Source organism: Neopsephotus bourkii, unplaced genomic scaffold (assembly GCF_033783945.1).
Source record: "Neopsephotus bourkii isolate Nb327-2 ecotype Australia unplaced genomic scaffold, CSIRO-AGI_Nbou_v1 NB_89, whole genome shotgun sequence".
NCBI classification, from domain to species: domain Eukaryota; kingdom Metazoa; phylum Chordata; class Aves; order Psittaciformes; family Psittacidae; genus Neopsephotus; species Neopsephotus bourkii.
The window spans coordinates 110,466-132,740 of record NW_026900606.1 but is presented as its reverse complement, the minus strand read 5'-3'; the positions used below and the strand labels follow the sequence as shown (position 1 = coordinate 132,740).

The 22,275-nt window shown below is 65.0% G+C and overlaps 5 protein-coding genes across 5 annotated transcripts; 3 read left to right on the top strand and 2 right to left on the bottom strand.

Moving 5' to 3' along the window:
* Positions 1–550: 550 nt before the first annotated feature.
* EPO (erythropoietin) lies at positions 551–3,346 on the bottom strand. The gene is made up of 5 exons (XM_061355312.1): positions 3,276–3,346; positions 2,427–2,554; positions 2,261–2,347; positions 1,030–1,194; positions 551–690 (listed from the first exon to the last, which is right to left on the bottom strand). Exons 1-5 carry the CDS (start codon positions 3,286–3,288, stop codon positions 565–567), a joined length of 519 nt encoding a protein of 172 aa, XP_061211296.1. The 5' UTR covers positions 3,289–3,346; the 3' UTR covers positions 551–564.
* A 3,475-nt stretch (positions 3,347–6,821) lies between these two features.
* ACTL6B (actin like 6B) lies at positions 6,822–12,020 on the top strand. The gene is made up of 14 exons (XM_061355296.1): positions 6,822–6,971; positions 7,128–7,204; positions 7,667–7,832; positions 8,492–8,592; positions 8,681–8,778; positions 9,437–9,531; positions 9,608–9,714; positions 9,840–9,929; positions 11,045–11,106; positions 11,193–11,307; positions 11,387–11,467; positions 11,539–11,634; positions 11,742–11,828; positions 11,919–12,020. Exons 1-14 carry the CDS (start codon positions 6,947–6,949, stop codon positions 11,997–11,999), a joined length of 1,281 nt encoding a protein of 426 aa, XP_061211280.1. The 5' UTR covers positions 6,822–6,946; the 3' UTR covers positions 12,000–12,020.
* Positions 12,021–12,715: 695 nt separating this feature from the next.
* MEPCE (methylphosphate capping enzyme) lies at positions 12,716–15,813 on the top strand. The gene is made up of 4 exons (XM_061355327.1): positions 12,716–13,939; positions 14,863–15,081; positions 15,464–15,590; positions 15,714–15,813. Exons 1-4 carry the CDS (start codon positions 12,731–12,733, stop codon positions 15,764–15,766), a joined length of 1,608 nt encoding a protein of 535 aa, XP_061211311.1. The 5' UTR covers positions 12,716–12,730; the 3' UTR covers positions 15,767–15,813.
* A 559-nt stretch (positions 15,814–16,372) lies between these two features.
* Positions 16,373–17,208, bottom strand: PPP1R35 (protein phosphatase 1 regulatory subunit 35). Its single transcript, XM_061355216.1, has 4 exons — positions 17,119–17,208; positions 16,813–17,035; positions 16,616–16,725; positions 16,373–16,525 (listed from the first exon to the last, which is right to left on the bottom strand). Exons 1-4 carry the CDS (start codon positions 17,206–17,208, stop codon positions 16,373–16,375), a joined length of 576 nt encoding a protein of 191 aa, XP_061211200.1.
* Positions 17,209–18,194: 986 nt separating this feature from the next.
* NYAP1 (neuronal tyrosine phosphorylated phosphoinositide-3-kinase adaptor 1) lies at positions 18,195–21,384 on the top strand. The gene is given in 8 exon segments (XM_061355286.1): positions 18,195–18,562; positions 18,646–18,793; positions 19,715–19,947; positions 20,026–20,831; positions 20,884–20,983; positions 21,072–21,161; positions 21,164–21,246; positions 21,249–21,384. Coding segments are annotated over 7 exon segments (1,497 nt in total). The 5' UTR covers positions 18,195–18,562; positions 18,646–18,647; the 3' UTR covers positions 21,288–21,384.
* The last annotated feature ends 891 nt before the right edge of the window (positions 21,385–22,275 follow it).

The following is a 22,275-nucleotide window of genomic DNA, read 5'->3' as shown; positions in this document are numbered from 1 at the left end:
ATTCCAAAGACAATGGGGGGGTTCCTATGTGTGCTGGGGGGTTCCAAAGGCAATGGGGGCGATCCAAAGGCAATGGGGGGGGGTTCCAAGAGGCAATGGGGGATTCCAAAGGCAATGGGGGGTTCCTATGTGTGCTGGGGGGTTCCAAAGGCAATGTGGGGGTTCCTATGAGTGCTGGTGGGGTTCAGGTTGTTGTGAATGAGCTGAGAGCAGGAATGAGCTCAGATAAATACTCTCGTGTTTGCATTAAGTTACGGGGGTCTCACACACACGGGGGGGGGGTCGGACTCAGGCGTCGCTGCTATGGGGCCGCGTCTCCCCTGAGTGACAGCTCCCGGTGCCCATGGGGCAGCCATGGGGCACGGGGGGGGGGGAGGCTGTCAGTCACCTGCCGGCACGTCCAACGTGCCGGGGGGAGGCTCCGCAGGGAACAGCCTGCCATTGTCAATAGGTGATTGGCTGCGGCCTGGCATCTGCTGCTGGGTGATTGGCTGCTGTCAGGCATAGTGCTGATGGCTGATTGGCTGCTGTCTGCAGTGCTGATTGCTGATTGGCTGCTGTCGGTCACTGCCGACAGGCGTCCATGAGGAAGAGCCGGACCTTCCCATGGAGGAAGCTGCTGTGAACGGCCAAGAGCCGGGGCAGGCTCCGGACCTGCCACTGCCGGGGGGGGGCGCCTGAGGGGGACACCTGGGGGGTGGGAGAGGGCACAGAATGAGGTCAGGGACCCCCGGGGCCCCATCACCAGCCCCATAGCAGGACATGGACCCCCCATAGAACATAGACCCCCCCATAGCAGGACATGGAACCCCCCCCATAGCAGGACATGGACCCCCCATAGCAGGACATGGACCCCCCTATAGGACATGGAGCCCCCATAGAACATAGACCCCCCCATAGCAGGACATGGACCCCCCCATAGAACATGCACCCCCTATAGCAGGACATGGACCCCCCACAGCAGGACAAGGACCCCCCATAGGACAAGGACCCCCCCATAGGACAAGGCCCCCCCATAGCCCCCCCCACCTTTGCCGTCATGTCCCGCAGCAGCCGCGCCAGGCCCCTCGCGGCGCTGTTGGCGCGCTCCAGCAGGGGGCGCAGGCGCGGGTCCGCCACCAGCTCCCGCGCGCGCTGCACCGCGGCCGCGAGCGTGGCCACGCCCTCACGCACGTCCTGGGCGCGCGCCACGGCCTGCGGAGGGGGCGGGGTCACAACGGGGTTACGGGGATGGGGGGAACGCACCCCCATCACCCCCAGTTTATCCCATTGCTCCCCATTGTTTCCCGAGTTCCCCCCATTTTCCCATGCTTGCCCTGTTTCCCCCTATTTCCCCCCATTTTTCCATTTCCCGCCATTTTTCCCTGGTTCCCCATGCTTCCCCTATTTTCTCTCATGCTTCCCCATTTCCCACCAGTTTTCCCCATTTCCCACCGTTTTTTCTCGATTTCCCACCATTTTTCCCCATTTCCCGCTGTTTTTCCCCATTTCCCACCAATTCTCCCCCATTTCCCACCATTTATCCCACGTTCCCCATGCTTCCCCTAGTTTCTCTCATGCTTCCCTATTTCCCCCACTTTTTCCCCTATATCCTGCATTCTCCCCGATTTCCTGCCATTTTCCCACCATTTTTCCCTATCGATCCCATGTTTTCCCCATTTCCCCCATTGTTTCCCTTTTTTCCCCATGCTTTCCCTATTTCCCTCCATGCTTCCCTATTTCCTCCCATGCTTTTCCCGTTATCCCTATTTTCCCCATTTTTCCCCTATTACATCCATGTTTTCTTTCTTTCCCTTCATTTTCCCCACAGTGTTCCCTATTTTCCCCATGCTGCTCCTTATTTCCTCCATTTTTCTGCACTTCCCCCCGTTTGCCTCCATTTCCCGCTATTTTTCCTTATTACCCTTTTTCCATATTTCCCATTTCCCACTATTTTTCCTCATTTCCTGCTATTTTTCCCCATGTCCCCCTTATTTTCCCCATTTTCCCTACTTCCCCACATTTTCCCCCATTTCCCACTGTTTCCTCCCATTTCCCGCATTTTACACTATTTTTCCCCATTTCCCCCAATTTTTCCTCATTTTCCACTATTTTTCCCCAATTTTTCCCCATTTTCCACTATTTTCCCCATTTCCCCCAATTTTTCCTCATTTTCCACTATTTTTCCCCAATTTTTCCCCATTTCCCCCAATTTTTCCCCATTTCCCCCAATTTTTCCCCATTTTCCACTATTTTCCCCATTCCCCCCCATTCCCATCACCTCCAGCCTTGGCCATTCATTGAAGTTCACCCCTGGGTACGGCACCGGCACCGCCTCGGGCAGCTCGCAGGGGGGGCCGCAGCCAGCCTGGAGAGGGGGGAGGGGCTCAGGGATGCTGCCACCCCTGCACCCCCAAACCCCCCCCATTGTCCCCTCCCCCCCTCACCATCGCCCTCTCTGCATCTCGCGCCTCCAGGATGAACCATTCCAACACGCGGGGGTCGCAGAGCGGGGGGGGGCCCTCGGGGCGCCCAGGGACCCCCAAGAGCAGCAGCAGCAGCAGCGAGCAGAGCCCTGGGGGGGGGACACCCCCAAACACCCTCATTGAACCCCATTGGTGTCAATGAACCCAGCCCTTGGGGTCCCCACACACGTGGGTGCCCCCCCCCCACTTGTAACACCTTAGGACCCCCCCCACATACACTTGGAACCTCCCAAACCCCCATTGCAATGAATGAACCCAGCTCCCCACACACGTGGGTGCCCCCCAGAATAAACCCCCCCCCATTGCTATGAATGAACCTAAGGGCTTGGGTGCCCCTCCCCCAATACTCCCATTGCAATGAATGAACCCTGGGTGCCCCCACCCCAATACCCCCATTGCAATGAATGTGTACCCCCCCCAATACCCCCATTGCAATGAATGGGTACCCCCCCCAATAGCCCCATTGCAATGAATGAACCCTGGCTCCCCCCCATTACAATGAATGTGTACCCCCCCAATACCCCAATTGCAATGAATGGGTACCCCCTCCCAATAGCCCCATTGCAATGAATGACCCCCGGCTCCTCCCCATTACAATGAATGGGTGCCCCCCCCCAATACCCCCATTGCAATGAATGACCCCCGGCTCCCCCCCATTGCAATGAATGACCCCCGGCTCCCCCCCATTACACTGAACGGGTGCCCCCTCCCAATACCCCCATTGCAATGAATGAACCCTGGGTACCCCCCCCCCAATTCACCCTGGGCTCCCCCCCATGGCAATGAAGGGGTGCCCCCCCCCGCACTCACCCGCGGCCCCCATGGCTGCTGCTCATGGCACGGGGGGGTCCCTCGGTGGCCCCGGCAGCGGCGGCCGCGTCCCCCGGCCCCGGCCCCGGTTAATGTTTGATCCGAGGGGCCGCGGGGCCGGAAGCGCCCTTTGGGGGGGGGGGGTGGGGGGGGGTTTCCCGTCCGGGTCCCGTCCCCCCCCCCCAGGGCCGGGCCAGCGAGGAAAAGGCCGCGCTGGCCCCAGCACGTCTGCACTGGCCACGGGCCCGGCGCCGCGGTGGCGGCAATGGGGGGGGCACCGGGTGGGAATGGGGACGGCGAGGGATGGGGATGGGGATGGGTGGGGATGGGGACGGGATGGGGATAGGGATAGGGGGGCATGGGAATGGGGGCAGTGAATGGGGATGGGGATAGGGATGGGAATGGGGGAGCAAGGGATAGGGATAGGGATGGGGGGGGCATGGGAATGGGATTGTGGGGAGTCAATGGGGATGGGAATGGGGGCAGCAAGGGATAGGGATAGGGATGGGGGGGGCATGGGAATGGGGGGAGTGAATGGGGATGGGGATAGGGATGGGAATGGGGGCAGCAAGGGATAGGGATAGAGATGGGGGGGGCATGGGAATGGGATTGTGGGGAGTCAATGGGGATGGGAATGGGGACAGCAAGTGATAGGGATAGGGAGATGGGGGGGGCATGGGAATGGGGAGAGTGAATGGGGATGGGGAGATGTGGATTAAGATGGGAATGGGGACAGGGATGGGAATAAAGAGGGGCACCAGGATGGGGATGAGGACACAGGTGATGGGGATACAAGGATGGGGTTAACATGGGAATGGGGACCCGAGGATGGGGTTAACATGGGAATGGGGCCAGGAGGATGGGGTTAACATGGGAATGGGGCCAGGAGGATGGGGTTAACATGGGAATGGGGACAGGAGGATGGGGTTAACATGGGAATGGGGCCAGGAGGATGGGGTTAACATGGGAATGGGGACCCGAGGATGGGGTTAACATGGGAATGGGGACAGGAGGATGGGGTTAACATGGGAATGGGGCCAGGAGGATGGGGTTAACATGGGAATGGGGCCAGGAGGATGGGGTTAACATGGGAATGGGGACAGGAGGATGGGGTTAACATGGGAATGGGGACCCGAGGATGGGGTTAACATGGGAATGGGCACACGGATGAGGACAGGGAATGAAGGGGGACACCGGACAGGGATAAGGCCATAGCCCAGGATGGGGCCATTGGGATGGCCCAAGAATGCCCAGGGCACAGGCATGGGATGGGGATGCCCCGGGGACACCCCCGCTGGTACCGGGGTGATGCAGGGACAGGCACAGGGAAGGGGGGGGCACGGAAGGTACCAAACAATGGGGCCAACGTCACCGGGTCCCGGTGCTGATGGGGGGGGGCACCGGGGACCCCCGGCCATGGCCTTTGGAGGGGGTGCAGGGGGGGGGCCCGGAGCTGGGCCCCTGCCAGGCCCCTACGTGCGGAGCCACACGGCCCGGCCACGGCTCCGGCCCCGCGGCGCCAGCGGGGACAAAGGGCGCCGGGGGGGGGGAGCGGGGACACGGGGACAGTGGCGGGGTCAGGACCCCCCCCCCCACAAGAGGGGGGCAGTGGTGGAGTCCGTGTCCCGTCCCCCCCTCCCCCCCCCGGGTCCATGGGGGGTTTCCTGCCCCAAAGGTCACCAATGACGCGGAGGAAACCCGGGGTCCCCCCCACTGCCCCAAACAAGCTCCGCCCCCTCGCATAGGCTCCGCCCCCAACGTGTTACCGCTGCTACCACCACGTTTATTGGGGGGGATCCTTGTGTTTGCGTGTGTGTCCCCCCCAAAACAAGTCCAGTGTGGTGGGGGGGGCTTGGTGGCCACGGTGACGGCCTCGGGTCCTGGTGGGTTTCGGTGTCCCCCATGTCCTCAGTGCCCCCCCATGGCTCCGGAGCCTCCCGGTGTGGGTGCCCCACAGCACCCATGGGTGCCGCTCAGGCACAGGGCGCTTCCCTGCACACCCGGATGTGAATGGCCGAGTTATGGCGGGGGGCTCCCCCCTCCTCTTCCTCCTCCTCCTCCTCCTCCTCCTCGTGGCTGTGGGGGGGCCCTCGGCGGCGCCCGGAGGGGGGGGGCAGGGTGACGGAGGAGGTGCTGGCGTGGAGCCGGAGGGCGCCGGGGGCCGCCGCCTGCAGCTGCAGGGCCAGGTTGATGGCGCGGGGCACGGCCAGGCCCAGCCCGTGCAGGCGGAGCTCGGAGGGGGGGGCCGCGCTGCTGCTTCCGCCTCCCCCCGTCCCGGTCCCCGTGACCGGCGCCAGGAGGCGCTGGCAGCGCCGCAGCTGGGCCCGGAAGTCGGTTCTGGCCGTCACGAACACGTCCGTGGGGGGGGCGGAGGAGGAGGAGGGGGGGGGGATGAAGGGGGGGCGCGGGGCCAGGCCCCGGCGGCGGCGGCAGCGGGAAGAGGGGGGGGGCGCGGCACCCCCCCGCGGGGCCGGGGAGCCCCCCCCCGGAGCTGCTGTGGGTCCTGAGGACATTCTATGGGGGGACATGGGGGGGGGGTCAGGGGCACATCCAGGCACCCCCAGACCCACATAAGCTGCCCCAGAGCCCCACACAGCCCCTGGGTGCCCCATTGGCACTATCCAGAGCCCTCCTCGAGCACCACAGACACCCCACAACCCCTGTCCTAACCCCCATAGACCCCCCGCAGCCCCATGGACACCCCATAACCCCCATCCCAAGCCCCATAGACCCCCCGCAGCCCCATGGACACCCCATAACCCCCATCCCAAGCCCCATAGACCCACCCCCAGCCCCATGGACACCCCATAACCCCCATCCCAAGCCCCACAGACCTGCCAAGACGCTCCATAGACCCCTTTAGAGTCCCCCCCAGCCCTACAGACACCCCATAACCCCCATCCCGAGCTCCACAGCCCCATAGCCCCCCCCCAGACCCCTTTACACCCCCTCCAGTCCCATAGGCACCCGTAGATCCCCCCCAGGCCCCTACAGACACCCCATAACCCCCGTCCTGAGCTCCACAGGCCCCCCCATAGACCCCTTTACACCCCCTCCAGTCCCATAGGCACCCGTAGACCCCTCCCAGGCCCCTATAGACCCCCGTAACCCCTGTCCCAAGCCCCATAGATCGCCCCGGAGCCCTATAGGGCCCCACAGGCCCCACTTTGCTCCACCCCCCCACGCCCGCACCTCGCCGAGTCCCCGCCGCCGCCACCGGTTCACTTCCGCTTCCGGTAGCTTGCACCCGCCCTCTCCCTCAGGACGGCTTCGCCCATTGGCGGCGCCGCACGCCACGTGACAGCGGGAGCCGCCATCATGGAACCTGACAAATACACCCCCCCCGTTGCCATGGTGACGACGGAACAGCCAACCCCCCCCTTTTCTATCGGGACGTTTCTATGGAAACCGGAGGTGTCCCGTCCCCCTTTTCCTGTTTCCATGGCGACCAGGACAGCCCCTCCCTCTTTAAACCCGTTGCCATAGAGACCCTAGCACCCCCCCTCCCCCTTTATTCACAACAAAAACGGCGCCTGCCCCTTTAAGCATTGTCTGCGGCGGCGACCAATCAGCGCGCGCGGCGCACGGCGGGCGCCCATTGGCTGCGCTGCCTTGGCCCCGCCCACCGCGGCCGGCGGGCGCTGTCCAGTGCTGAACGCGCGGCCGCCGCCATGAGCGGGGGGGTCTACGGCGGCGGTAGGGGGCGACACGGCGCGGGAGGGGGCGTGGCCTCGGGGAGGGGGGCGTGGCCTCGGGGAGGGGGCGTGGCCGGCGGGGTCATTGTGTTACCGGGTGGGGGGGGGGGATAACGGGGGGTCCCGGTGTCACCGTGTGTGTCCCCCCCCATCCCAGATGAGGTCGGGGCCTTGGTGTTCGACATCGGCTCCTTCTCGGTGCGTGCTGGGTACGCTGGGGAGGACTGCCCCAAGGTGGGTGGCATCACGTGGCATTGTATGGTGTCACGTGTCATTGTATGGTGTCACGTGTCATTGTGTGGTGTCACGTGTCATTGCATGTCATTGTATGCCATCACGTCCTGTCATTGCACGTCATCACATCATCGCATGTCATCACATGTCATTGCATGCCATCACATGTCACCGTATGCCATCACATGTCACCGTATGCCATCACATGTCATCACACCATTGCATGCCCCCCCCCCCCCACAACATCCCCAGTGTCTCCATGGTGCTGGCATCTCCATCGTGTCCCCAAGGCCACCACCCATAGGACAATGTCCCCACCATGGTGCCATCCCCACGGCCATGCTGTCCCCAAGGCCACCACCCATAGGACAATGTCCCCACCATGGTGCCATCCCCACGGCCATGCTGTCCCCAAGGCCACCACCCTCATACCTACACCCCACATCCATGGGGCGCCTACAGGCGGACTTCCCCACCACCGTGGGGCTGCTGTCCCCTGAGGACGTGGCCCTGGAGCTGGATGGGGACAAGGACAAGAAGGGGGGCAAGGTCTATTACATCGACACCAACGCGCTGCACGTGGCCCGGGAGGGCATGGAGGTCCTCTCGCCCCTCAAGAACGGCATGAGTGAGTGGGGACCCCTTGGGGACCCCCCCAGGGCCATGGGGAACCCGGAGGAGGCATCACAGGGGGGTGGGGGGCACCCCATTGGGCAACCATGGGGATGGAGTCACCCAATGGAAGCCACCATGGGGTTGGGGTCACCCAATGGAAGCACCCATGGGGTTGGGGTCACCCAATGGAAGCCCCCACAGGGTTGGGGTCACCCAATGGAAGCCCCCATGGTGTTGGGGTCACCCAATGGAAGCCCCCATGGGGTTGGGCTCACCCAATGGAAGCCACCATGGGGTTGGGGTCACCCAATGGAAGCCCCCATGGGGTTGGGGTCACCCAATGGAAGCCCCCATGGGGTTTGAGGTCACCCAATGGAAGCCCCAATGGGGTTGGGGTCACCCAGTGGAAGCCCCCATGGGGTTGGAGGTCACCCAATGGAAGCCCCAATGGGGTTGGGCTCACCCAATGGAAGCCCCCATGGGGTTGGGGTCACCCAATGGAAGGTACCATGGGGTTGGGCTCACCCAATGGAAGCCCCCATGGGGTTGGGCTCACCCAATGGAAGCCACCATGGGGTTGGGGTCACCCAATGGAAGCCCCCATGAGGTTGGGGTCACCCAATGGAAGGTACCATGGGGTTGGGGTCTCCCCACGTGTCTCCATGCCCCCAGTCGAGGACTGGGAGTGCTTCCAGGCCATACTGGACCACACCTATGGGAAACACGTCAAGTCGGAGCCGGGTCTCCACCCCGTCCTCATGTCCGAGGCCCCGGTAGGTGCAGTGCCCCCTAACCCCGGTGTCACTGCCCCCCCCACATCACCCCACACATCCCATTGGGGACCCCCCCTTGTCCCCACAGTGGAACACTCGTGCCAAGAGGGAGAAGCTGACGGAGCTCATGTTCGAGCACTACAACATCCCCGCCTTCTTCCTGTGCAAGACGGCCGTGCTCACCGCGTATCCCCCCCAGCCAATGGTGGTGCCTGATGGTGGCGCCCAATGGTGGCAGCCAATGGTGGCGCCCAATGGTGGTGCCCGATGGTGGCAGCCAATGGTGGCGCCCAATGGTGGTGCCCGATGGTGGCAGCCAATGGTGGCACCCAATGCTGGTGCCCAATGGTGGCGCCCAATGGTAGCAGCCAATGGTGGCGCCCGATGGTGGCAGCCAATGGTGGCGCCCAATGCTGGTGCCCAATGGTGGCGCCCAATGGTGGTGCCCGATGGTGGCGCACAATGGTAGCAGCCAATGGTGGCACCCAATGGTGGTGCCCAATGGTGGCACCTTCACACCAAGCCCTAACCCTGCCTTGGGTGGATCTCTATGGGGTACTCTATGGGGCGCTCTATGGGCTGCTCTATGGGGTGCCCTATGGGGTGTTTGGGTGCATGGTTGGGTGCTCTATGGGGCAGTCTATGGGTCGCTCTATGGGGTGCCCTATGGGGCATTTGGGTGCATGGTTGGGTGCTCTATGAGGCGCTCTATGGGGTCCTCTACGGGGTGCCCTATGGGCTACTCTATGGGGTGCCCTATGGGCTACTCTATGGGGTGCCCTATGGGGCTCCCAGTTTCACCCCAAGCCCCCCCCGTTGCTGCCCCTTGACGGCGCGGGCGCAGCTTCGCCAACGGCCGCAGCACGGGGCTGGTCCTGGACAGCGGCGCCACGCACACGACCGCCATCCCCGTGCACGACGGCTACATCCTGCAGCAGGGTGAGACGGGGGGCGGAGCCTGGGGAAGGGGAGGCGGGGCCACGGCTGCTCCTCCACTCACCATTGGCTGCCGCAGGCATCGTCAAGTCACCATTGGCCGGGGACTTCATCTCCATGCAGTGCCGGGAGCTCTTCCAGGAGATGAACATCGACATCGTGCCCCCCTACATGATCGCTGCCAAGGTAGGGGCGGGGCTTGCTGGGGGACACGCCCCCTTAGCCAGTAGCCTATCGGGAAGAAGGCTGCTGTTAGGCTCCACCCCTTCTTCCATTGCCCACGCCCCCCCTGAGTTAAGCCCCGCCCCCAGGAGCCGGTGCGGGAGGGGGCTCCCCCCAACTGGAAGAAGAAGGAGAAGCTGCCGCAGGTCTCCAAGTCCTGGCACAACTTCACCTGCAACGTATGGGGCGGCCCCATCTATCTGGGTCCTATTTGGGGGGGTCTCATATGGCTGGATCCCTTATTGGGGGGGTCCCATACATCTGGGTTCCTTATTTGGGGGGTCCCATATACCTGGGCTCCTCATTTGGGGGGGTCCCATATGGTTGGGTCCTATTCTGGGGGGTTTCCATATATCTGGGTCCCTTATTGGGGGGGTCCCATATATCTGGGTCCCTTATTGGGGGGGTCCCATCTATCTGGGTCCCTTATTGGAGGGGTCCCATCTATCTGGGTCCCTTATTGGGCGGGTCCCATATACCTGGGTCCCTAATTTGGGTGGTCCCATATATCTGGGTTATTTGGGGGGTCCCATATAACTGGGTCCCTTATTGGGGGGGTCCCATCTATCTGGGTCCCTTATTGGAGGAGTCCCATATATCTGGGTCCTTTATTGGGGGGTTCCCACCTATCTGGGTCCCTTATTGGGGGGGTCCCATCTATCTGGGTCCCTTATTGGGGCGATCCTATATGTCTGGGTCCCTTAATGAGGGTTCTTTGACCCCTGGGTCCCTTACTGGGGGGGGTCCCATATAACTGGGTCCTATTTTGGGGGGGTCCCATATACCTGGGTCCTATTTTTTTGGAGGGTCCCATATACCTGGGTCCCTTATTGGGGGGGTCCCATATACCTGGGTCCTATTTTGGGTGGGTCCCATATACCTGGGTCCCTTATTGGGGGGTCCCATATACCTGGGTCCCTTATTGGGGGGGTCCCATATACCTGGGTCCCTTATTGGGGGATCCCATATACCTGGGTCCCTTATTGGGGGGATCCCATATACCTGGGTCCCTTATTGGGGGGGGTCCCATATAACTGGGTCCTATTTTGGGGGGGTCCCATATACCTGGGTCCTATTTTTTTGGAGGGTCCCATATACCTGGGTCCCTTATTGGGGGGGTCCCATATACCTGGGTCCTATTTTGGGTGGGTCCCATATACCTGGGTCCCTTATTGGGGGGTCCCATATACCTGGGTCCCTTATTGGGGGGTTCCCATACACCTGGGTCCCTTATTGGGGTTCCTGGCCCCATGGAGCCATTCAAGGGGCTCCACTTTGTGTCCCCCCCCCTTAGGAGGTGATCCAGGACTTCCAAGCCTCCGTGCTGCAGGTCTCAGACTCCCCCTATGACGAGCAGTGAGTGCTGGGGGCTCCGGGGGGAGTATAGAGGGGGGTTTGGGGGTTCCCCCCCCATATCCCCCCTGTTTGCTCTGCCCCCCCAGGGTGGCCGCTCAGATGCCCACAGTTCACTATGAGATGCCCAACGGCTACAACACGGACTATGGGGCCGAGCGGCTCCGCATCCCCGAGGGGCTCTTTGACCCCTCCAACGTCAAGGTTTGGGGGGAGGGGTTCCTGTGTTTGTGTTTATGGGGGGGTCTCAGCCCCGTTCTGACCCCCCCCCCATCACCCCCAGGGCCTCTCGGGGAACACGATGCTGGGTGTGGGGCACGTGGTCACCACCAGCATCGGGATGTGCGACATCGACATCAGGCCAGTGAGTGCCCAGGGCTATGGGGGGACGCTATGGGGTATGGGGTGCAGAGGTACCCCCTTTTCTCCCCATAGGGTCTCTATGGCAGCGTCATTGTCACCGGGGGGAACACGCTGCTGCAGGGCTTCACCGACCGCCTCAACCGGGAGCTGTCCCAGAAGACACCTCCAGTGAGGGCCCTCTGTGGGGCACGGAAGGGACCCATAGCCCCATCTGGGTGTGATCTATGGGGCTGGCGCTGCCCCACACCCCATAACCCCTTCAATCCCCCCCACAGAGCATGCGCCTGAAGCTGATCGCCAGCAACAGCACCATGGAGCGGCGCTTCAGCCCCTGGATCGGGGGCTCCATCCTGGCCTCCCTGGTGGGTGTCATGGGGAGGATCAATGGGGGGGTCTCGCTGTGGGTCCCAGCCCCATAACCACCCCCCCCCATTGTCTGCTCCCCCCCCCAGGGCACGTTCCAGCAGATGTGGATCTCGAAGCAGGAGTACGAGGAGGGGGGGAAGCAGTGCGTGGAGCGCAAGTGCCCCTGAGCCCTCTGCAGCCTTCCCAATAAACGCCTTCGAGCGCAGACCGCGGCTGTGTGCGGGGATGAGGCGTTGGAGGGAGCGGGGAGGGGGGTGCGTGTTTTTATGACGTAAAGTGGGGGGGGGTTGACCGATTTGAGGGATTTTTACCTCAAAAACGGGGTCCGGACGGTGCGGGCGCGGTCGCGGCGCGGGCTCCACCTCAGCGCTTTCCCGCGCATCGCAGCGCGCACGCGCGGGAGGGGGGTGGGGGGAGGAGGGCTCTCTCCGCATGCGCAAAGCCAGTGAGGACCCCTCCCCGTTGGCGTCCGTACCGCGCCTGCTCCGCTCTCCCGCCGCTGTACCCCCGCTCTCCCGTCCCTGCCGCTGCCGCCGCGGCCCTCGCCCCCTCCCCGCTCCCCACAGCCGCTTCCCCTCCCCTTTCCCCGCGTCCCCGTTAGGTTTGCGCCGTCGCGCAGGCACTCACCGCAGCCACCCCGTATTCACCAAGCCCCATCCTTCCCCCGCCCCGCGGGTCGCCGGGCTCTGATTGGCCTTTTTCCGCGAGGGCGCGCCTCCTATTGGGTACGAGCTGCCGGCCGCCCCTGCCGGGAAGGAGCGGCCCCGCCGGGCCCCGCCCACCGCCTATATAACGCGCGGCGGGCCGGCGCGCTGCTGCCATCGCGGGAGGGAGGTGGCGGGCGCGGAGGGGTCCGGCTGCGCGGCGCCGGGCATAGCACCCCCTAGCGGCGGCGCGCATGCGCGGAGGCTCCGGCGCGCATCGCGCATGCGCGGGGCGGTCCGTTATGGCGGCCGAGCCTGAGGCCTTCCTGGTGCCTCCGCCTCCAGCGGCCTCCTCCGGTGGGGCCGGAGCGCGGCGGGAGAAGAAGGAGGAGGAGGAAGAGGAAGCGGCCGAGCCCCCGCGGCCCCGCAACGGCTTCCGGTCGGCTGGGGGGGGCAAGCGGCGGAGCAGCTGCGGAGCCAAGCAACCGGCGTGGAAGCGGCGGCGCCGGGCGGCCTCGGAGTGCGGCCCGGTGCTGCCGTCCGAGTTCCTGCTCGGGGGGAACATCTTCGACCCGCTCAACCTCAACAGCCTCCTGGACGAGGAGGTGAGCCGGGCCCTGAACGCCCGCACCCCGCAGAGCTCCCCGCTGCCCGCCCGCGGACGGGACCCGGTGGAGATCCTGGTGCCCCGGGACATCACCGACCCGCTCAGCCTCAACGCGCCGGGAGACGGCCTCCGCTTGGCCTCCCCGGCCAAATCCTCCCGGCGGAGACACCGACACCGCGGCCAGCAGCGAGCGAGCGCCGCCTCCGGTACTTCCGGTGCGTCCGGTGCTTCCGGTGCGTCCGTCTCCGGGCCCGATGAGGCCGCCTGCCCGCACGCCCTCCCCGCTTCCAGCACCCCTCCGTGCTCCGCTGTTTCCGCCTCCGCCGCTTGCCCCGGGCCCGGCCGGCACCGCAAGCGCCGACGGACTTGCAGTAAATCGGAAGGGACGCGGCCTCCACCGGAGAAACCGAAACCCCCGGGGAAAACCCCCCCTCGGCGCCAGGCCCGCAAGTTCCAGTACGGGAATTACTGCAAATACTACGGGTACCGGAACCCCGACTGCGAGGACGGGCGGCTCCGAGCGATGCGGCCCGAGTGGTTCGCGGGGAAGGAGGTGTTGGACGTGGGCTGCAACGTTGGGCACCTGACCCTGAGCATCGCCAAGCGCTGGGGGCCCGCTCGGGTCGTGGGGCTGGACATTGACGGGGGCTTGATCCGCTCGGCCCGGCAGAACATCCGGCATTACCTGTCGGAGGAGGAGCTGCAGGCCGGGGGGGGGGAGGCCGCGGCAGGAGGGGGGGGGAGGAAGGGGTTCCCTGCGGCCCTGCTCGCCAGCCGCGGCCCCATCGCTGCCCCCCGCCTGCCCCCCGACGGGCCCGGGGCCGCCGACTTCCCGCACAACGTCGTGTTCGTGACGGTGAGGGTCTGAGGGGGGGGAGCAGGGGGGTTGGGGGGGGTTATGGGGATGTAAAGGGGTTATATGGGGATGTGGGGGGGGTATATGGGGATGTAAAGGGGTTATATGGGGATGTGTGGGCTTATATGGGGGTGTGGGGGGGTTACATGGGGATGTAAAGGGGTTGTATGGGGGTATTGGAGGGTTATATGGGTATATAAAGGGGTTATATGGGGTGGGGGGGTTATATGGGGATGTAAAGGGGTTATATGGGGATGTGGGGGGGTTATATGGGATGTAAAGGAGTTATATGAGGGTGTGGGGGGGTTATGTGGGGATGTAAAGGGGTTATATGGGGTGTGGGGGGCCATATGGGGATGTAAAGGGGTTATATGGGGTGTGGGGGGGTTATGTGGGGTGTGGGGGGCCATATGGGGATGTGGGGGGGTTATATAGGGTATGGGGGGGTTATATGGGGGTGTGGGAGAGTTATATATGATATGGGGGGTTATATAGGGCATGTGGGAGGGTTAAATGGGGATATAGAGGCGTTATATTGGGTATAGGAGGGTTACATGGGGATGTGGGGGGTTGTATAGGGTGTGGGAGGGTTATATGGGTTATGGGGGTGGTTATATGGGGATGTGCGGGGGTTATGGGGATGCAGGGGTGTTATAAATGCTATGGGAGGGTTATATGGGGTGTGGGGGGGATTATATAGGATATTGAGAGCGCTGTATAGAGATGTGTGTGATTATATAGCACATTGAGGGTTACACAGGTATTTGTGGCTATATATGAGCGTTCCATAGGGCTATGGGACCGTTACGTACTTGGGGGGGAGTGAGGGCGGGGCTTGGTCTCAAAGGGGGTGGAGTTTCGAGAGGGGCGGAGCTTCAGGGGGCGGTCCCGAGGCAGCCGCGGCTCAACCCCCCCCATTGCAGGGTAACTACGTCCCCGAGCGCGAGGAGGCGGTGGCCGCGCAGCGCCCCGAGTTCGACGTCGTCCTCTGCCTGTCCCTCACCAAGTGGGTGCAGCTCAACTGGGGCGACGAGGGCCTCAAGCGCCTCTTCCGCAGGGCCTACAGGCACCTGCGGCCCGGGGGGCTCCTGCTGCTGGAGCCCCAGCCCTGGGCCTCCTACCGCAAGCGCAAGGGGCTCACCGTGAGTTATGGGGGGGGGGGATGAATGGGGGGGTGCAGGGGTCGTTTGGGGGGGGTTGGGGGTGTTCAGGGCTCATTTGTGGCTCATTTATGGGGTTCAGAGCTCATTGAGGGGTGGTTTAGGGGGGTTCAGGGCTGGTTTTGGGGGGCCTTAGGGCTCATTATGGGTGGTTTTGCGGGGCTCAGAGCTGTTTGCAGGTGGGTTTTGTGTTTTGGGGGTTGGGTGGTTTGGGGGTTCAGGGCTCATTTAGGGGTGGTTTTGGGGGTTCAGGGCTCATTTAGGGGTGGTTTTGGGGGATTCAGGGCTCATTTAGGGCTGGTTTGGGGGGTTCAGGACTGCTTTTGGGGGGCTCACCCCTCTCCTTGCTCCTTACCCCCCATAGGAGACCACGTACCGGAACTACCAGCGGATCCGGCTGCGCCCGGAGCAGTTCCCGTCCTACCTGACCTCCCCCGAGGTGGGGTTCGACAGCTACGAGCTGCTGGGGACCCCCCAGCACGCGGCCAAAGGTGGGGGCAGGGGCACGGATGGGGGGCTATGGGGTGAAAGGGGGGGGTACAGGTCTCATAGGGACAATCTGGGGGTGTGGGGTGAGATTGGGGTGCTCCTGACCCCTTCCTTTCTCCCCACAGGCTTCCAGAGGCCCATTTATCTCTTCCACAAGGGCCAAGGCAATGCCCACTGAGCCCCCCCTGCGACCCACAAGTGTGGGGGACCCGGATGCCACCAATGGGGGGGAGAGGAGGGCGTCGCTCCTTTCCTCCCCCACCCACGAAAGAAGATGCCAAAAGGGGGGAGTCCAACCACCCCCTCCCGTCGATTTTGGGGTGTTCCAACCTCACCCCCCCCCCCGCGGGTGTTTGCGGTGGTTTGGTCTGTGCTGGGGGGGGGGGTTGGGAATAAAGGAGGTGATTGGTCAATGTGGGGTTGTTTATTCGGAAGGTGGCTGCCCCCTAGTTTGGTCCTGCCCATGCCCCCCATACGTTCCCCCCCACCCAAGTGGAACAGCCCAATGGGAAGTCTCTATTTGCCACCATTGAAAGGCATGCAAATTCCCCGCCAATCATCGTGGTGTATCCCCGTCACCATAGCGACGCCCTGGCACCGCCTACGGGAGCTGCACATGCGCAGGTCCGCAAGGGATTCTGGGAGCTGCAGTTTTCACACCCAGCCCCCCCATTACCGCAATGGTTGATGGGAACGGACCCCCCCCCCCCCCATGGACTCACCCACAGAGCTTGAAAACGAGGCTTTATTGGGGAAGGGGAGAAGGGGGTGACCCCCACCCCCCTCAGCCCGCCCCCCACTGCTGCAGCTTCCGGTACATGACGAAGGCGGCACTGGGGGGGCGGGGGAGGGGCCGGGGGTCAGCGAGGGGGGCGGGGGGGGGCAGCCAGGGCTCCCCCTCTCCCCCCGGCGGGGAGCCAATGGCAGGGCCGGGAACCTAAGGGGGGGGGGAGGGAAGAGATTAACACAGTGGGGGGCAGGGGGGGTGCGTGGTGGGGGGGAGGGGGGTGCGGGGGGGGTGTCTCACCTTGTGGGGCACCATCTGAGGCAGGGCCCCCCTCCTGCGCCCCATCGGGGGGGGCACAGCGAGGCTGATGAGCCCGCGGTAGAGGCGCTGCGCGGGGGGCACGTTCATGGCTGCGGAATGGGGTGAAAAGAGCGGATTTTGGTTAAAACGAAGAGACAAAAACAAACAGAAACAACCCCCCCCCCCCATGGGCTCACCTCCGGCCGCCGCCCCCCCCACGGCGCAGCGCGCAGCGAACGAGCTCCCGAGCAGGGCCGCGGCCGCGCGGGGGGCATCGAACGGCTCCGGTCCCGCTCCCCCCTCCCTCCGCGCCGCCGCCGCCGCCGCGCGGGAGCTGTTGGGAACCGGGGTCGCCAAGGGGGCCTCCCCCCCGCGCTGCTCCTCATGGTCCTGCCCGGGCCCCGCCACCGCGAACCGAACCTAAGGGGGGAATTGAGGGGATGTGAAGGGGGAGGCCCCGCCATGACCCCCCCCCGTTAAGGGCTCAATGGAGCGGTCCGGACCTGCCGCTCGCCTCCCCCGCGCTCTCCCCCCCCTCGCCGCAGGATCCCCCCCGGTAGCGGCGGCGGCGGCGCTGCCTCCGGCGGCCTCATCCTGGCGGTTGGACACGCTTTTTCCGGTGTAGACCACGCCCCTTGAGAGGTGCCCTTACCAAGATGGCGGCGGCCAGCAGGAACACCTCCTCCAACATGGCGGCAATCACGCTTCACCTTTCCAAGATGGCGACGCGCAGCGCTTGCTCCTCCGTGCCCTTCCCAAGATGGCGGCCAATGGGTACCACCCCCAAGACGGCCCTTCCCATCATGGCGGCGCTCACACGGCCGCGAGTTCGAATCCCACCTCCTCCTCCTCATTACCCCCCCGTTTAATTACCGCTAATTAATAACAGACCCTCCCCCCGGGCTGCAAAACTCGCGCTTTATTTAAAACGAGGCGGTGGACACCCACACCCCCCCAACCCCAGAGCCCCCCAATCCCCCCCCCCGGACCCCTCACCATGGCCTGCTCAATGCTGCCGCCTACGGCGGTCACTCCGCTGCCAGCGCTGCAATGGAAGTAGATGCATGGGGGTCAGGCAAAGCCCCCACCCTTTAGGGATGGGGATGAAGGACCCCCACCCATTTCCATCCCTTTAAGCCCCGCCCCCTGGAGACCATAAGGTCACGCCCACCGCTCACACATCCTTCTCGTCCTCCAATCCCCACCGAGCGCTCAGGGCTCCTGGGGCAGCGCCTGCAATGAATGGGAACGGGCGTGGTCACGCGTAACCCCGCCTACTCCACCTCATTTCCCCGCCCCTCACCTGCACCAGATCCTCGAAGGCCCCTGGGGAGACCGGGGCCGGAGGAGGCGGCAGCGGGACGAGGAACCCGCGGCCGGTTCCATCGCGGCCCCGATGGCGAGGCCGGAGGGAACATGGCGGACACGGAGCCAGGACCGGCCTGCCGGCTCGCTGCGGCCGCGAGTGCCGAGAACCGGAAGTGCTCCCCTTTTTTATACCACGACGCACGGTCCGGTGGGGGCGTGCTTACGCACACGACGTCGAGCCCAACCAATCAACGCATAAACACACCCCCGCCCTCCTCGTAGTGATTCCTCCGCGCCGCTAGGCGGCAGTGCCGCTTCCGTCCTCCCCGCGTAGCCGGACGCTGCGTCAGCACCATGGAGCGGCGGGAGGCGGGAGCGGCCGGTACGATGAAGGCGGGGACGGGGTGAGGGGGGGTCCGGAGCCCCGTTTAACCCCGGTTAACCCCGCTCGCCCCGTGCCCAGGCCCGTAGAGCCCCGCCATGGGCGGCCGCCGCCCCCCGTGAAGCCCCCGCCCAAGGCCTCGATCGTGGTGGTGGAGGTGGGGGGGGGGGCGAGGGGGGAGGAGATCCGCCCCCCCCCTCCTCCTCCTCCTCCTCCTCCGCGGCCTCAACCCCCCCCGTAAAGCAACGGAGCCGCAGGTAACGGGGGGGGGGCGGTGGGGAGGGGGCAATGGGGAGGGGGGATAGAGTGACCCCCACCGTTTTCCCGCCACCCCCCGCAGCGATGAGCGCCCCCCAGCGGTCGGAGCTCGCTGCCGCCGCCTTCCTGCGGCTGGGAGAGGAGCGCCCCCCCGCGGCCATGAACCTGCTGCAGCGCAAAGGGCGCCAGGACTGGAGACCCCCCCCCCGCGAGGAGGAGCCCAGGAAGGGGTCGGTGCATCCCATAATAACCCCCCCTTGCATCCCATAATAACTTCCCCCTGCATCCCATAATAACCCCCCCTCATTCCATAATAATCCTCTGTACGTCGCATATTACTCCCTCTGCATCCCATAATACCTTCCCTTACATCCCATAATAACCCCTCCTACGTCCCATAACAACCCCCGTGCCCCCCATAACCCCCCGTGTATCCCATAATAATTCTCCCCACCAATAATAACCCCCCCTGCATCCTATAATAATCCCCCCATGTCCCATAATAACCCCTTGTGCCCCCCATAGCCCCCCTGTATCCCATAATAACCCCCCCTTCCCACCAATAACAACCCCACCTGAATCCTATAATAATCCCCCCACATCCCATAATAACCCCTCCTGCACCCCACAATAATCTCCTGCCATCCATAACAACCGCTCCTGCATCCCATAATAAATCCTATGTCCCATAATAACCCCACCCATGTCCCATAATAACTCCCCCGTGCACACCATAGTAACCCCCCCTGCACCCCATAATAACCCTCCTGCACCTCATAACTCCCCTACACCCCATAATAACCCCCCTGCACACCATAGTAACCCCCCCTGCACCCCATAACTCTCCTGCACCCCATAATAACTCCCCTGCACCCCATAATAACCCCCCTGCACCCCATAATAACCCCCCCTGCACACCATAGTAACCCCCTTCTGCACCCCATAATAGCCCCCCCTGCACACCACAGTAGTCCCCCCTCATCCCATATTATGCCCCCTCTGCACCCCATAACCCACTATGGGCTTCAGGTTACCCCATACTCCATAACCCCCCCATTATAAGGGGTTACAATGGCTGGGTCCAACTGTTCCATGCCTGTGTTTGGAGGGGTACCCCTTGACCCCCCCCACTTTGTTCTCTCCCCCCCCAGATCCAAGGCTCGGGACGGGGGGGGCTCCCTGCGCCGCCCGCTCCGGGTGGGGTTCCTGACGCTTCCGGCCCCCCAGGAGCGGGGGCCCCGGCCCTGCACCCCCGGCATGGCCCCGCGCTCCCTCTCCTGCCACGCTGTGGGGCTCCCCGAGAGCGGGGCCCCCCCGCGGCCCCACGGCCCCCGCGCCGGACCCCCCGAGGGGCGCCTGGAGGCGCCGCCAGCCAAGAGGGGCGGTGAGTAAGGGGGGGGTGTGGAATCGGGGGGGCTATGGGGGGGCTATGGGGTGCTGACCCCCCCGTTCCCCCTTGCAGGCGCCCCAAGGGGGGGCTGCGTGCGGCAGACCCCCCCCCTGAAGCCATCGCGGAGCCCCCAGACCCGGCTCTCGGCCCCCCCCTGCACCTCGGAAGCCGGGGGGGGAGGGGGGGGCCCGGAGGGGGAGGAGCCTGTGTACATCGAGATGGTGGGGGACGCGCGGAGGGCGGGGGGAGGCGGTGCCAAGAGGGGGGGCCCGCCCCCTCCGGCCCCTCCCCCCGAGGAGCCCGAGGCCATCTATGAGGAGATGAGCTGCCCCCTCCCGCCGGGGGAGGATGGAGGCCCCGCCCCGTTCTCTCGCACCGCCCCTTTTCACGGCCACGCCCCCTTCGGCGGCCACGCCCCGCCGTTCCCCGGCCGCGCCCCATTCCCCGGCCACGCCCCCATACCCCCGCCCTTCCCCAACCTCCTCACGCCCCGCCCACCGCTGCTGGCCACGCCCTCCGAGGGCTCGCGCCTGCCCCTCCCTCGCCGCGAGGTCCCGCCCCCTGCCCGCGCGCGGAGCCACTCCACGCCTCTCCCTCCGCCCCCCTCCTCCTCCCTCCACCAACCAGGTGCGGGGCGGGAGCGCGGAGGGGCGGGGCTCGGCTCCTTGCCCCTCCCCCCTGCCCCACCCATCGCCTCCGAGGCTCCGCCCCACGTGAAGCGCCCACCAGCCTACGACAGCCTGCGAGGGGGCGTGGCCTCCGGAAGCCCGGCCCTATCCCGTGAAGAGGACCCCGCCCCTCGCCGCGCAGGCTCCGCCCCCAACCGGCGCGGGAAAGATGCTGAGCGTGAGTTGTGATGGAAGAGGGAGGGAGCGGGGGTGTGGTCACTTGTGGGCGGGGCTGACCTTTGACCTTACAGGTACAGCAGAGCCCCCCCCCTCGGGGATCCCGGTGCGAGCTGAGGGGTCCCGGGGGCGGCCGGGGCCCCCCCTCCCCTGCCAGACCTTCCCTGCCTGCGGGCGGCCGTCAGGTGGGCACATGGGGGGTACCATTAATGGGGGGGGTACGTGTTACAACCCCCATTCACCGACCCCCCCCCCTCTTTATTCCCCCCCCAGACTCCCCCCTCGGGCACCGCTTGGGCCGCTCCGCCTCCACCTCCGGCGTTCGCCACGCGGGAGCCCCCCCCTTTCCCCGCGGGGCGCCCCCCGCCGGTGCTCCCGGTTCCTCCGCTGCCCCCCCCCCTCCTCGGCCGCTGTCCGGGGGGGTCCCTCCGAGCGCCGCCGCTGCCGCCGCCCCCCCCCGCCCGCGGGACGGGCGCCTGCAGGAGGTGATCGACCGCAAGCGCTGCGTCTGCACCGAGATCAAGGCGCGGGGGGGGCGCGGGGGGGGCGGGGGGGGGCTCTGCAAGCAGGACAGCCTCCCCGCCCCCCCCCCTCCACAGCCCCCCCCCGCTTGGCGGGATGGGAGAACCCCGCCCCCACCTCCACCCCCTCCCCCCCCCCCCCCGCCCCCCCCTCCAGGCACCCCCCAGGCCCGCAGGCCCCATGCAGTGCTCTGGGACACGGCCATCTGACCCCCGCCCCCCCCGGGGGTGCCTGGAGCATCTCTGACCCCCCCCCCAAACAAACACACCCCCAAATTGGGGGGGAGGGGGCGGGAAAAGGGGGGGGCAGGGGGGGTGTAAAGGGGGGGGAGACGCGGCTGGGCCGGGTTAGGGGAGGGTTTGGGGGGGGTATTTATGGTACATTCACCCCCCTCGTAAAAACAATGGGGGGGGATACCCCTAAAATGAGGGGGGAGCGGTGGTGACCCCCCCCCCAAGGGTAAATGGGGTCTCCCATAATAGGAGTCAATGGGGGGGGAGGTGAGCACCCCAATAGGGGGTGCAGGCCCCAATCAGGGGGGGTCAACCCCTAATTAAGGGGTATCAAGGCTGCCCCCCCCCATTTAGGGGGGCGCTGAGTGTGGTGCCGAGGCTCAATCATGGGGTACAGCCCCCCCCATTATGGGGGGGTTTGATCCCCCCTTATGGACTATGGGGTGGGAGGGGCATTAAAGGGGGGTAGAGCCCCCCCAATAAAGGGGGGGTCACCCCCTAAAGAGGGGGGGGCGCTGTTAACTGCTTTGCAAATGTATTTATGGGGGGTCACGGGGGGGTATTTATGGGGGTGCATCCACGGTTGAGCAGGGTCGGGGGGGGTCAGCTCTGGGGGGGCCGCAGTGCGGCCTTGGGGGGGGGAAGGGGTTTAGGGGTGCCCCCCCTCAATGGGGGGTGTGCGAGGGGAGGGGGGGAAAGAGCCCCCCAACCCTTGCATGGGA